This window comes from Ricinus communis, chromosome 7, assembly GCF_019578655.1.
Source record: "Ricinus communis isolate WT05 ecotype wild-type chromosome 7, ASM1957865v1, whole genome shotgun sequence".
NCBI classification, from domain to species: Eukaryota; Viridiplantae; Streptophyta; class Magnoliopsida; order Malpighiales; family Euphorbiaceae; genus Ricinus; species Ricinus communis.
In genome coordinates this window covers 27,933,222-27,947,795 of record NC_063262.1, presented here as the reverse complement: position 1 = coordinate 27,947,795, position 14,574 = coordinate 27,933,222, and the positions used below count along the sequence as shown (strand labels likewise).

General features: G+C 31.7%; 4 protein-coding genes across 5 annotated transcripts; all 4 read left to right on the top strand.

The window, feature by feature from the left end:
• Positions 1 to 4,248: 4,248 nt before the first annotated feature.
• Positions 4,249 to 6,894, top strand: LOC8278453 (protein Iojap-related, mitochondrial). The gene is made up of 4 exons (XM_015716636.3): positions 4,249 to 4,639; positions 4,933 to 5,020; positions 5,641 to 5,738; positions 6,665 to 6,894. The coding sequence occupies exons 1-4, from the start codon at positions 4,322 to 4,324 to the stop codon at positions 6,734 to 6,736; spliced, it is 576 nt and encodes a 191-aa protein (XP_015572122.1). The 5' UTR covers positions 4,249 to 4,321; the 3' UTR covers positions 6,737 to 6,894.
• A 142-nt stretch (positions 6,895 to 7,036) lies between these two features.
• Positions 7,037 to 7,944, top strand: LOC8278454 (putative F-box protein At1g67623). Its single transcript, XM_002514949.4, is given in 2 exon segments — positions 7,037 to 7,645; positions 7,647 to 7,944. Coding segments are annotated over 2 exon segments (786 nt in total). The 5' UTR covers positions 7,037 to 7,124; the 3' UTR covers positions 7,912 to 7,944.
• Positions 7,945 to 8,332: 388 nt separating this feature from the next.
• Positions 8,333 to 11,967, top strand: LOC8278455 (3-oxoacyl-[acyl-carrier-protein] reductase 4). Its single transcript, XM_002514950.4, has 11 exons — positions 8,333 to 8,712; positions 8,829 to 8,974; positions 9,079 to 9,132; positions 9,563 to 9,643; positions 9,727 to 9,772; positions 9,846 to 9,940; positions 10,023 to 10,055; positions 10,481 to 10,615; positions 10,686 to 10,779; positions 10,999 to 11,081; positions 11,647 to 11,967. The coding sequence occupies exons 1-11, from the start codon at positions 8,526 to 8,528 to the stop codon at positions 11,677 to 11,679; spliced, it is 987 nt and encodes a 328-aa protein (XP_002514996.1). The 5' UTR covers positions 8,333 to 8,525; the 3' UTR covers positions 11,680 to 11,967.
• A 1,043-nt stretch (positions 11,968 to 13,010) lies between these two features.
• LOC8278456 (TLC domain-containing protein At5g14285) lies at positions 13,011 to 14,548 on the top strand. Of its 2 annotated transcripts, XM_048377401.1 has the most exons (2): positions 13,011 to 14,137; positions 14,256 to 14,392. In XM_048377401.1, exons 1-2 carry the CDS (start codon positions 13,634 to 13,636, stop codon positions 14,283 to 14,285), a joined length of 534 nt encoding a protein of 177 aa, XP_048233358.1. In that variant the 5' UTR covers positions 13,011 to 13,633; the 3' UTR covers positions 14,286 to 14,392. The 2 variants fall into 2 exon arrangements, with proteins under 2 accessions (XP_048233358.1, XP_002514997.1); XM_002514951.4 differs by having other exon boundaries at positions 13,021 to 14,548.
• Positions 14,549 to 14,574: the final 26 nt, after the last annotated feature.

Here is a 14,574-nt window from a genome sequence, read left to right as displayed (position 1 = left end):
ATGTTTTAATTTATTTATATTTTCTTTTTTTGACATTAAATCAAGTGTATGGTGCTACTACTGTTTATGGAGTAGGGGATTTTTTATAAATTAAAAAAAAAAGTTCATAAACTAAAAAGAAAAAAGAAAAAAATATAACAAAATGATATCCTATTTTATCAAAATGGGAAGTGATATTTTTCAATTAGAATTAGAGAAAAAAAATAAAAAGAAAAAAACTAAACATGTATTAATACTTGATAGTAGACGACGCAGTTTTGTAGGTTTGACCCGTTCTTACTTTCTACTTTTTAGCAAAAGTTGCACGTGAGGCTTGTGTTTTCCCGTTTTCGTTAATAAAAAGCTCAACACCTTATTTGGATGAAGGGAAAGGCTAGGGAATGAATGCATGGGAAAGAAAGAAAGAAAGATCGGGAGATTAGTATTTCCCTTCAAAAAATACTGAGGAAAATAATGTAAAGAAATTTACAAAAATAACTTAAATAGATTTTGGAGTAATTTATATTACTTATTACAAAAAAAAAAAAAAATCTTTGGTTTGGTTATTGACAGAAAAATGTCCATTAATTTAAATTTATTTATTTGTATCTATTATCATAGACATTAATAGGAATTTATCTTTTGTAATACATAATATAAATTAATAATTTATTTTATTTTATTTTTTTATCGATTATAAAATATATTTTAACATTATATTTTGGTTTTTAAATTTTAATATTTTCTTTTTTTTCTGCTTTTTGAATTAAAATATAATTATTATTTTTTTCTTTTATCCAACCGTTTCCAAACAAAATTAGAAAGAAAAATAAAATATTTTTCTCATTACATGCGATTTCTTTGCCCCATTATTCTTTCTCTTCCTGTTCTTACCCCCCCACCCATTTCTTTCTTTCCCAAACATGGCATAAAAAATCTAATAATGATGGAGACAAGTGGATCGCATCTTTACTTAACAAAATGCCTCTCAATGAAACGTGGCATGCTCAATGGTAAATTCTGGTGGATCCAACGGCTACAAACCGCTGAATAATATGTTTCCTTTTTAACATTTCCGAGACGGGGCATGTCTTCACCCTTCACTAGATTTGTCTGATAATTGACAATTTTCAACGATCTCACCGGTCAAACTTCTACCCTGTACGGCCAGACAACCGCTAGATTCTCCTTTCATTTATTTATTTTCTTATTTTAATCCTTCTTTTTTACTTACTAAATAAATCATAAATTATATATTAATAATAAATTATTTTATTCCTCATTGTAAAAAAAATTATATGATAAAATACAACTTACTAAGACGTCACTGTCATGACACAAAATTTAAATCCATAATTATTATTTTAAATCTATTATAATTAATAAAAATAACTTAACCGGTAATTAATCTGAAAAGATTAGCTCAAAAACTGTTTAATATAATTTTAATTAGCTGAAAATATATATTTTAAAGTTTATCCATTAGGGAATTAATAAAACTAGTAAATAATGATTATTGAAAGTTTAGGATGATAATGAATAAGTAATGATGTCGTTTATTGCCAATAGTGGGTGGTTATCAACTGTCGTGGATGGTGATTGTAAAACAATGACGAGTCAACTATTTAATTATGGTATTAGTTGTATATTATAGTGAGTGATTGATTGATGATTGAGATTTTAAACCATATAAAATAATGGTGGTCCATATATTTCACAACCATTTCTCATTTTCTTTAGAAAGAAGCTGCCTTGAGTTTCTCTATTAATCAACAATTCTTTTTTTTTTTTAATATAGTGGAAAAGGTTTAGTTCCACTTATTATTTTGTTGAATTTATAAGAAATTTGCTAATTATTTATAGAACAAAAATATAAAATTTGATCATGTGATTTAATAGAAAAAATTATATAGTTTCTTTTGTGACACTTTAGTACTTCGAGAAATAAAAAGTTAATAATTTATATTCAATTTTAATAATATAGTTAATTCAATAGTTGTAGTTCATTTTTTTAGTGTTAATTGGTTGAGATTCTAACATAATTCCACTCGTTATCAATTTAACTTTCAATCCAAGACTAACCATGTTAATTGTTATAGAGTTTTGTGAGAAAAATCAAATAAAAAGAAAATAGTCTTATAATTTTTTTTTTTTTATAGTCAACTCCAACGAGTTTTATATGATATGACAAAATCATAGAACTCTATTTTCATTATCTATTCGACAGTACCAGTTTTATAGCCACTGGACTTTATTTAAAATTCAATTTTTAGAACTCTTAATGATGTTAATGAATTTCGATACAAATTGATAATAATATTAATTATTATGGTATTAGAGTATAAAAAAAATACACATAATCTCTTATGTCAACAAATTAGATCACACGGTCAATTTTTATATTTTTTAAATTATTTAATTATAGTTTAAATTGTGAATATGAATTATTTAAAGCTAGCAATGTTGTCTTAAAATTGATCCTCAATTTTAAAATTATGAATATAAATTATTTAAATAAAGAATCTTTTGTGTCAAAAAATTAAAATTTTGATATTATTACAGTACTCAACTCAATCTATTAGCGTTATTAACTTATGATTATATATTGCTAACATGATATTAATCATATTTATTAAATAATCTTTATTAATAATTATTGTTAAAAATGATGTCTTTTAACTAATTAATATGATATAAAAGATTTCATATTCTTTCTTATGTAGTAGAATTTAAATTTTAATCTTCATTTTTAAAATATAATTAATTAATCTCACTTTTACTATTAAAACTAAATACGAATAAATATATAACTAAATACTAATAAATATATGCATTGTACTACTATATTTAAAAGTATAGGACAATTTTTCTATACTTAACATATTATATAGTTTTATTTTTATTTTTATAATATCAAATTTCAATATTGATATAAAAAATAAAAATATTGTATATGAATTTTAAAATTCTTTTTACTGCTAGCATAAAATGCTAATATTATATAAATATTTTAAGAAAAAACTACATAATTTTAATAAAGACTACATATTTTTAATATAACAAACTAAAAAAAAAAAAAATTATAACACATGTGGAATCTTAGATATAAACTCTAATTCTAATTTTATCTAAACCTCACGCAGCTTCCATCCTCACAAACTCTTTCTCTTGTCGCTGTCGTCCTTACTACAGTGGTCGTCGCCCTTGCTGCAGTCGCATCCATCCTTGATTATAGTTAAAGATTTTGATGCACAATTAATTGTTTGATCTTGTGATTCTTTGTAGATTAGATATAGCATTAGTTGTTGTTAGTTAAGGGCATGTATGATTTTCTTTCATTTATGCATTTTCTTTTTCTTTTTTTTTTCAAAAAAAAAAACAAAAAGCATATATATAATATATTTGGTTTGTTACTGTAATATTATTTAAGATTGGTTTGTTCTAAAGTAAAATTTTGTAATGTTAAGTGTAATATTGTTTCTTTTTTTTTTTTTTAGATCGTAAAATGTCAAATGTAGATAATACTGTTGAATGTGTAGATAGTTGTACACATTTTCAAGCGATAGATATCTCATCGAGTGCGTTTTTGAATGTTCACTGCAAATATATAATAGTTTATTTGGTAATATAAATAGAGATCCATTGAAGTGCGTCTTAAAATATTTACTACTGCATTTTATGGCTTACAAAATCTACCGGCTGAGAAATAGGGCATTCATAATATTTTAAAATGTAGTAGGAGCTGGTTGGTTACGCATCTGATTTGATATCCATAAAGTATATTTAATAACTATTTAACTTAAACATATTTTAATCGAGTCAGATAATATGTGAATATTCATATTCGAATTTCGGACAAGTTTGGATATGCATCTTTCAATGAATTCCAAATTTTTTAATTGGATAGATATCCAACCTATTGCGGTTTCTAATTAAACTAAATATTTTAAAGTTTGGATTGTAATTTGAGCTCAATTTTAAGTTTGAGCCCAATTAATAAAATAAAATAAAAAAATCCCTAATCTTGTAAATAATTAACTATGTTAAATTCAAGTTATTAATATATATAAATTAATTTATTCATTTGTGTTTTTTATTTATTAAATTAACTCACATTATAAATTTTAATGGTAATTGCATATTTCATCGTGATATAGCTCTGAATTTCGCCTTTCCCTCCCGTATATACATATATTTGTAATAAAAGAAATTAACTCTTATCCCAAAATTTAAAAAAAGAACTAACAAAATTCCAAACGTCGTCGTATACGGCAGTACCGTCGCAGTTATACACGAGCAGAGCTTTGCTGCGCTCAAACGGCTTCAATTTGTGCAAGAACCAATGTTGGCGGCGCTGCGATCTCGATCTTTCAATTTATCAAGACAACCAGCTTCACTCCTCCATGGATCATGGAAGCTAAGGTTTTCAGGTTCTAGCCACGTATTCTCTTCATCAACAATGGAATCCAGCAGCGGTATCAGCATAAACAAAGGCTTACTGGACCTAAATGAGGTTGAGAAAGTTCTCACCGACGTGAAAGCCGACGACGTGAAAGTGATACCAGTTCAAAAGCAATGTGATTGGGTTGATTATATGGTGATTGCCACTGGCAGGTCTACGTGGCACGTCAAAAACATCGCTCAAGCCCTTATTTACAAGGCAGGTTTCGCTTTGCTCTTAAGTTTTGTTTTTCAAACACTAACTTTCTGTTTGTTTCTCGAGAATTTTTCCTAATTATAGTCCGAATGAATCATTTGCAAGAGTTGATGTAACTTGTGGCGGCATGAATTCGTATTTTTTTTTTCTAAACATAAAATAATTGACTAAATTGATTCAGCTGAATTGTGTTCTTGCATTTTTACACTTTCCAGCACTGTGATTGAGTTATATCTATATCGATAATTTTGTTAAGTAGATGTTTATTTTTTTATTTGTTGTAATTGAATGAATAGTCTAAGCAAAAGCAGAAAGGAGCTCAAAGGATGATGCTCCCTAGCGTGGAAGGGCAAGAGGCTGGAAAATGGATCGTCGTAGACTCTGGTTTGTTTTGCACCCTATTGGATAAGAAATATTGAAAACTTAATCAGCTAATAAACTTTTTTTATGGACCTTTGGTTCAAAGTCAGGAATGGGAATGAGAACCGAGAGGAATGGGAATGGAAATGATTGTCTTTTATATGGTATTTGGTTCAATATGGAATGGAAGTCGATTTCCGATTATTATGGATGCCAATAATGATGTTTAATTATTGTAAAATAAATTAATGTTTGATTTGTTATTATTGTATGCAATATGTATAAATAATGTAAATATAAATAACAAGTCATTATTTATTTGTTTGACAATTTATTATTAGTTTAACTTGATTCCATTGGCAAAAAAAAGTTCAATCCCAAGGGGAAGAGAGGAATGGGTGATTCCTATTGATGGGGAATTCCATTCAGATTCCAGAGTGATTTTACGAACCAAAGACTTGTTTATAGGAATTACTCTTTCCATTCTCATTCCCATTCTCATTCATACTCCATTTTCACGATCTAAATAACTAATTATGATGAAGTTAAGTTGACTGAGATTCACAATGATGGTTTAATAATTTTGCAATTATTTAGCTTTGTTGTTTTTTGCTTTTATCTTCTTGTGTCAATTTTTTCTCCAGGCAAGGTGATAGTTCATGCTCTCGATGAGAAGGCCAGAGCTTATTACAACCTAGAAAATCTTTGGACTTCCAATACCTCTAGAAAAGAACCAGTTCAGGTGGGTGACGATGTTGTCGTTTATATGGAATTATGTTCTTGCCATATTTTAGCAATATGATTGGATCTCTAATAGCCTCTATGTGAAATTTATGCTTTAAATGCTTTAACCATTTCCATCCTTGCATCACTGTCCTTGTATTATTATTCCATAATATGTGATGTGAAAAGGAGGTGGAGGAAAGACTACATTTGCTTGTCAGATAAGTTGTTCTGTCATACCTTTTTGCTCATACCTGGTGCTGAGATTATAATGTTAATGCAATATCACCTATCTAACATGTTCAAACAAGCATTTAGCATCAACAGGAACCCAATGTTGTTTTGATAGTTAAGGGTTAAAGCGCATTGTAGAACCTGTTAAGATCAAAGTCCCTCCTTGTAAGGTTTTATGGAATTCTGAGAATAATCTTGCTGTCTTTCTTACATAGCATGTTGGACATATTGAATATTCAAGACCTATCATAGGCTTTTTGATTATTGTCGGAGGAAAGTGGGGGAGAGAGTTTTTTCTGATTATCTCTTGTATGGGAGAAAAGAAGGTTATCATCTGATAAGCAGCAACCTAGAATGGAGACCGATAATATTTTAAGGCATTGGCATTATCTTGTTTTGTCAGATGGGGATATGCCTGTGATAAGGTTTCCACTCAGTGTTGATCTGTCTATCACAGTGGGCGGTGCCTTTATTTAGATTTTGACATCAATCCTTGTATAAGATGGCTTCCTATTTTGTCGCTCAGAGCTTTGAAATCTTTTTAATCCTGAATTCTGGTTGCCAATATTAGTTTCTAACAAATTATTAACTAAATTCTTCGGGTGGAGCCAGAATGGGTTGAGATTGTTTCGTCTTCTATGTTGTGCTAAATATTCTGTGGTAGGGACAGAATGCTAGGATAACTAATATCCTTTTATTTTTTCTTTGCAGGAATTAGAACAAGCATTTGTTAAGATTCGTCCCAAGAATAATTCTAAAAAACCAGCACAAAGACGCCCCTAAGCCTTCCATGCCGTTTTCGTTTCACATCATGAAGTAGTTTGCTTCCTTGCCTGTGTATATGGTTAATGACTTAATGTCTTGTGAAAGTTTCTTCTTCAGTTAGATACCCAATCTTATGTTTTATTCTGTTGGAATCAATCTGCCACAGTTCAATCTGCCATGAGTTTATTACGACATTTATACTAATCCAAAATAGAAAAGGAAAGTTAACGTAAATTAGAAATAAGAAAGGAAAACAAGACTGAAATCCTTATAGGAAAGAATTATAAAGAAAATAAAAATAAAAATAAGAATAATACCGTAGGAGAAGGGTTATACCATAGTTCATAAACATATAAGCTGCTACTAAGTATCATCTTTTTCTCCGGTTCCTCCTTAATTCAATCAAATGGCTGTTCAAAAGCCAAAGAATGGCATAGCCAAGTGCAGAAGGAAGCCTAATTCTAACAGGCTGAGCTGCATGCCTAGAGAATTACTGACAGAAATTCTTGCACGTGTAGCCTCCGAATCATTCACTGATTTCTTCAACGCGAAAACAACTTGCAAGGAGTTTCTTGAAGCAGCATCGGATGATTACATCTTCAAGCACGCATCCATTGATTGTTTCCCAGTGATTCCCTGGAAGATAACAGATGATGCCTCGACTTTCTTAGACAAGTGCAAGAAGAGTGAAAATCCTGAATCATTATTTAGACAGGGAATGATAGATTATTTCAGCACCACCTTGGAAAAAAATTCCGGACTCGACTACTTAAAAAGAGCAACTAATAAAGGCCACAGGGTTGCCACTTACGTATATGGTATAATTCTTGCGTGCTATGACGGGGAACTGAGACAAAAGGGTCTGAAATTACTTGCCAAGTTGGTAGAATCGAAATCAAGCTTGATTGTTAATGAATGTAGAGAGAAAGATTGTTGGCGAGATGTGGGTGCATAATTATATAGTTGCAGGTGGACCAACAGAAAAAGAAAAATACATGGACAGATTAACAAACTGCAGCTGTAATTATTTGATTAAGAAGAGAGTGTCAACTGAATCAAGATGGGAATTTTCGTTGGATAAAGAATTTGAAGATGACGATAAGTTTTCATGCCAAACCTGTTTATGGGACCGTGAAGCAATTCGGTTTTGTAGTATGCTCAGAACAGGACTGTTTAAGTATCAGTTTCCATAATAAATTAATTATTTATTAAATATTTAATCAAAATCTTGGTGTGTTCTTGATTGTACTAAATTACCGTTTAATAGAATTTTAATTTCTCATAATCTTGGTGTTTGTATTGTTAATTAAAGATAAATATTTCGGCTAAGCGACGTCGTTGAAAACTTTCACACACACACACACACCGTAGCAGCTGAAATTAGTTGAGCGGAAGAACCTAACTTTCGCTTCTATTAAATATCTACAATTCCAGAAAACACCCTCTAGTTCCCAAACTATAACCGCTTTGCCATTAAGCGGCAATTGCTTGCCGCCAGGTGAATGGCAATTTCAAATGGTTGCATGGTAAATAATTTAAAAACTGGATCCAATTTACCGACAGAAAATAAAAAAGAAAAATTAGATAGTCACACGCACAAACCTTGTTTACATCGCCACTATAACCAGTCTCCGGAGCTAACAAAGCAAACCATTTAGTTTTTTTTTTTTCTTTTCAAAGAAAGAAAACACAGTTTAATAGGTTTACATATAGAAATTGAACGCAATTTGTTGCCTCTCTGGCTACTAGTGCTATTTCTCTGTTTCGCTTCTCTTGGATTGCTTCCGGACATTTGAAATCGCTAGCAATGGCTGCTTCAGTTACCGGATCCAATGTTATCACCGGAATTTCGGCTAATTTCGGAAGTTCTAGTGATAAAAGAATCGGTCAGGTTCGGCAATGGTCTCCGATTTCTACCGGAATCGGACACCCCCAGTCTTCTCGCAGTAGCCTCCACTGTAGATCAACACGCTCATTTGCTCCTGCTTCTTCTGGTATTTTTAATTACTTATTGAGATGTGATTAACTTGTTTAATTGACAGTTTCTGAAGTAAGTTTGAGATATAATTTGGCAGTTTTTTTCTTCTTTTAATAATGTACACTTGTACAGTGGTAAGAGCACAGGTAGCTACGAGTGCTGAACAGGCGAGTGCTGAGTCAGCACAGAAGGTGGAATCACCAGTTGTGGTAGTGACTGGTGCTTCTAGGGGTATTGGTAAAGCTGTCGCCTTGGCTTTGGGTAAATCTGGTTGTAAGGTTAGTTTACTATTGTATATTTTGAAATTTTAGTGTATATGTTTTATTTTGAATTTTTCATTTTATGTCCTGTTAAGGTTCTATAAATTTATGTTATTTTGCAGGTATTGGTAAATTATGCCAGGTCGTCGAAAGAAGCTGAGGAGGTTTCCAAAGAGGTAGTGAAAATTAATCTTCTTGGCAAGTTTATATTCTAGGAATTCTTGTTGTATACAATTTACTTTAGTTCTAATCCTGTTTGTAATTTATGTTTTGCTGCATTAATTGAGTTTTTAACGAGTCCAATTTTGTACTATTATACATCAATCATGTTTTATTATGTTAATTTTGTTTAATCATCTTTTGATTTCGAACCTCTGCCATTAACTGTATCAGGAATTGAAGAATAAGTTGAAAAAATATGAATAATAGTACACACCTTTTGTCCACAAAATTGTCTTGGATGTTAATTGATTGGCTTTTTATCCATACTGTATCTTGTTCTTCTTCCAAGAGATTGTCATTTTGACTGCTATAACTTTGGCAATGGCGATGTTGCTGCATGATTGAAATAGCCACTGAGTAGAATTTCTATGGGTTATCATGCAGATCGAGGCTTATGGTGGTCAGGCTCTTACATTTGGGGGTGATGTTTCCAAAGAAGCTGATGTGGAAGCAATGATGAAAACTGTGAGAAAAAATTTCTTCTCTTGGTTTATTTAATGGCATTTGTTAGTTATGCTTCATGACTTGTCATATAATCATTTCTGCAGGCTGTCGATGCATGGGGAACAGTTGATGTTCTAGTAAATAATGCAGGTAAACAATAAGTCACTTTCTTTCTATCATTCATTTTTTTTGAAGTGCAATAATTTGTTTACAATGGTTTCAGGAATCACACGAGATACATTGTTGATGAGAATGAAGAAATCTCAGTGGCAGGAGGTTATTGATCTTAATCTTACAGGCGTATTCCTTTGCACACAGGTATTTGCATCAAAACCCAACTGATTGGTTCATTGGATACTTATTTTCTCTTATTTATACTGAGGTAGCGTGTTCATTGCAGGCAGCAGCCAAAATCATGATGAAAAAGAAAAAGGTAAGATCTCATGTCTTTCTTGAGTCCACTAATCTTTCTCGTTCTCATCAATTTGGGATCTATTGGGGCCCTTAAAATTCATAAACATGCTATATTAACCCTTTTTCTCTCCATGTTTGTGTTTCATTCATTCTCCATTCTATATTTGCCATTCTAATTTTTGTTCTTTAATAGTATTAGATGGACATGATGGATTGATAGCTTTGAGAATATCTCAAAGGAAGTTTACAAATTTTAGAATTTATCTCGATTTCAATGGGTATAATACATTAACTTGCAAACGAAAAAATATGCAGAAATTAAAGGTAAAAAAAGAGTGAGAAAATTCCGGAAAGTTCAGCTGAGATTGAAACAAGTGACTTTTGTTTGTCTTTCTTGATTTCCATTCATAATATAATTTTCTCACTGTCCTTCGGATTTCACAGGGAAGGATTGTTAACGTAGCATCAGTTGTGGGTTTGGTTGGCAATGCGGGGCAAGCCAACTACAGCGCTGCAAAGGCAGGAGTTATTGGACTGACAAAGAGTGTTGCAAAGGAATATGCAAGCAGAAATATTAACGTGCGTTTTAAGAGTTATAATTTTTAATTTCAGCTATGAAAATTTGTTCTGATGAAGGTATATTTTCTAGGTCAATGCTATTGCGCCTGGATTCATTGCATCTGATATGACTGCCAAACTTGGGGCAGATATTGAAAAGAAAATCTTGGAGACTATTCCTTTAGGTGAGTGACAAAATCACAAAACTGAAATTTCTTCATTTATAATTATTATAGATGTTGGATTAGTTATTTCTAGCATGCATTTTGCTTGTTAAAGTATTATTTTCAGCTTCACATGAATTCTTACAAGAGCTTAGGATTTTTTGTAAGTTGACAAAACTGGATTGAGTTTTTGGTAAAATCGTTTGCAATTGAAATTAATAACATCAATTGTGCATTCAGGAAGGTATGGCCAACCGGAAGAGGTTGCAGGATTGGTGGAATTCCTGGCTCTAAGTCCTGCTGCCAGCTACATCACTGGACAGGTTGAGAATATATTTTGTTTTGATTTATCTTTTTTATTTTTTTTGAAGTTTTAACTGGAATAGATATAGCCTGTTTTGTTATTTCTTTGTTCGGTTGCTTAGATTATGGCCAAGCTTAGACATGGGATTGCTTGATACTTAACTTGCTTTGACTGCACCATAGCATGCTATGTCTTGGCTTTGTGTAAGAGATGCAAGGTCAGGTTAAGGCTATGCGTGGTTAGTTTCATCTATTTAGCCATCTTAAGAGGACTCTGAGGTTGCAAATTTATTGGGTCAAAGAATTAACTGAGAGAGAGCTCAGTGCTTGCCTTTTGATCAATAGATGCCCTGGTTTTCAATTGTCACATCATGGCATGCTTGCTATCCTATGGCCTATTAGACCCAGCAAAGCTGAGCTTCATAGACTCGATTTTATTCAATTCAATTCCCCTTTCCGTAGCATGATTAGCCTCGCTTTTTGTTGACATGCCTAGCCATGTCCATTGTTCCACAGGGAAAGCCTATTGTGTATTGCACGGAAATCCTTTTCATGGTTGCTGAGTTATGTATTGTTATTTTGCAGGTATTCACTATTGATGGAGGAATGGTGATGTAAGTTGACCAGGTGGCATTTTTGATTGAGCTTGAACTGTTTCTAAGCTCCAGTATTCAAGTTGGCGGATTCTCTCAAGTGGGTATGAGTACTGGGCGGTCTTTGACTTTATATGTGTTTGTAATAAAGAAATGATCAAACAAGTTTTGATAGAATCTCAGTTAATTATGTCACTGAAACCAAATGATATGTATTTACAGTTTTTCCAAGTATTGGTTAGCGAATGAAAAGTGTAATCGACGTAGTGTTTGGTCTAAACTGAATAGTATCAAGTTTATTCTAATTTTGCTATTGGGCACAGTTCAGTTGGTAATGGAATCGTCTTCAGTTGCTATCGGAGGAATCGTTTTCAGGTGCCTCTAGAGGCTTCGTCTCCGGTCGTTTCTATAAGCAGAGAGGTTTTGAATGAGCAAAAAGTTCATTGTAATTTGCAATGCTTCTTCCAAGGATGCTCTCTTTCTAAAGATGAGTTGGTTCACATGATAATGTGAAGAAAGAGCTCAAGAGCTAACCCTAAATAATTAGGTGAATAATAATATCTTGATTTGGTTAACATGTTATTATGGTACCATCACTTTTTGGTACAAACTACTAACTAATTTCAGCCAACAAATTTAAAGAATGGAATTCAGTGATTGTTTAAGTCAAGTATTCGGTTGAGTAGTGATGACTTGAAGCAGCAGAAGAAGTGGCTTGTAAAGGTGCTCAATTTCTTTTTTCCTTTTCATTTTTCATTTCTTTATCGTGTTGAATGGAAATATGGAATTAGTCATTGCTAAGCTTCTCTAGGTATTCAAACTGAGTTTAGCATATCACATTTTTCTTTGTGATTCAGGAATCCCAACCTGTGAGTTGTTACCGTTATCTTAAATCCCATCTCATTTCCTAATCCCACCTTTACTGAAACTCTAAAGCCAGTTTTATTATTATTAATCATAATGATGAATGTGATTTGTCTTGTTAATTAGAGAATAGTATTATTTGTATTATTATATTATTTATACCGCACTCTTTATATATTTTAAATTTTTAATTTTAAAGAATCATTTTATAAAATAAGACTCTAGTAGATTTTATTTTTTAAATATAAAAATAGAAAGTTTATTTGGTTAAGAGCTAATTTTTTTATTTTATATTAAATAAATGCATTATAAATTTTTATACATTTAATTATTGATATTCATAATTTTTATTTTTTATTGGTAAAAGTTAAAAAAAATAAAAAAATTTATTAAAATCATTAATATTTTAAAATATAAATTATATATTAAATTTAAATAATTTTTTTATATTTTAATATTCATTAAAATATTTTTTAAAATAAAAGGTACTAATACAAACGTTGTGACTAATATTGATAGATTACGTAACAAATTGAGTCTAATTACAAAAATTTCTCTTTTAGAATTAACTGTACTAAAATTTATAAGAAAGAGAAGGAGTGCAAATAGAGGAGGTGGTTGAGTGGCAATTCTATTGAAAGAAAAGGGAAAGAAGAGAAAGAAAAAGAAAAAGAGAATATCCATTTGAGCATAAAGTATTACTTGACAGCTTATTAATGCAATGCCTCCTAGCCATATGCCGTCAAGCAATGTACTAGTTTTTCCCAAAAACCTGATTGTCTGTCCTTTTCTTTTTCTTTACTTTTCCTTCTGCTAATAAATTTTAATAGCAAAAATTGTTTGCTTATCTGATCTTAGTTATCCATTATTTAATCTTACATTATTATTGTAAGTCCACCAACCCTAATAATACAACCTGTTTGCATCATGATTTGATAGTGACACAAATGAAATTCCACCAATGCAAACTTGGATATTCTCTTGCCCACAGCACAACTCTCACCTCTTATGCTTCTCTCGAGCTTCTTGCCTGCAAAAATAAATATCCTGACATTTACTTTACTTCATTCAAAACCCTGTCATCTTTGTATTAGATTCCCTGCAGTTTGGTTGACATGGATGCTAGTACAGTTATTTGTACCTCAACTTTGGCTTCATCCTTCGTTCTGTTTCTCTTCTTGTATCTCCTTGCTTACTTTGTGGTTTTCAGGAACTGGGATAAAGAACTAAGAAAAGAAGCTTCAAGTTCTTTCATGTCCTTAACTCATGGCACTCCTGCTGTTATCCTTGCTATCCATGCACTGCTCCAAACCCATAGCTCACATACTTTTGCTTCCCCAAACAGCTACTTTCATAACAGGGTTCTTGAGTTTAGCATGGGTTATTTCTTGATGGACCTTCTGCACTATCTAGTCTTCTTTCCTAATGGCATTCTTTTCATTCTTCACCATCTAGCAACACTATTTGTGTTTGCGACTTGTCGATTTCTGGTTTGTTATGGAGCTTATGAGATTCTTGTGCTTCTTATACTTGCTGAAGTTACTAGTCCTTGCCAGAACATATGGAGCATTGCTGGTTTGCGCCGAGCTGATGATCCTACTGCTGCAACGTTGTATCAAGTACTGTCTACTCCTTTCTTGGTTTTCTACTCTGTTGTTAGAGGCATTCTTGGTCCTCTTTTTGTGTTTAAGATGGGATTGTTTTATTCAAGTGGAGAAGCTAATGGTTTAATTCCAGGATGGGCATGGATTTCTTGGATGGTTGTGATTAGTACTGCAATCTTGGTTAGCGTATTATGGGTTTTAAATCACTGGATATATTGGTTGAGAGAAAGAAGTCGCCTAGCAAGGAAGAAGGTAACTTAGAATTTCTAGGGTTCTTCAGGGTTTAGCTACAAGCACATTGCCCGACTGGGCACTGAGATTGCTGTGGATGTCAACAATTCCCTTGTAATTCTCCCTTGTATCTCTGGGGATTGTAAAAATTCTTTTATGTGAAATAGTAAGACAGTATATAAATCATAGGCTAAATGGATTTCTTTCAAAAGAATAGATTG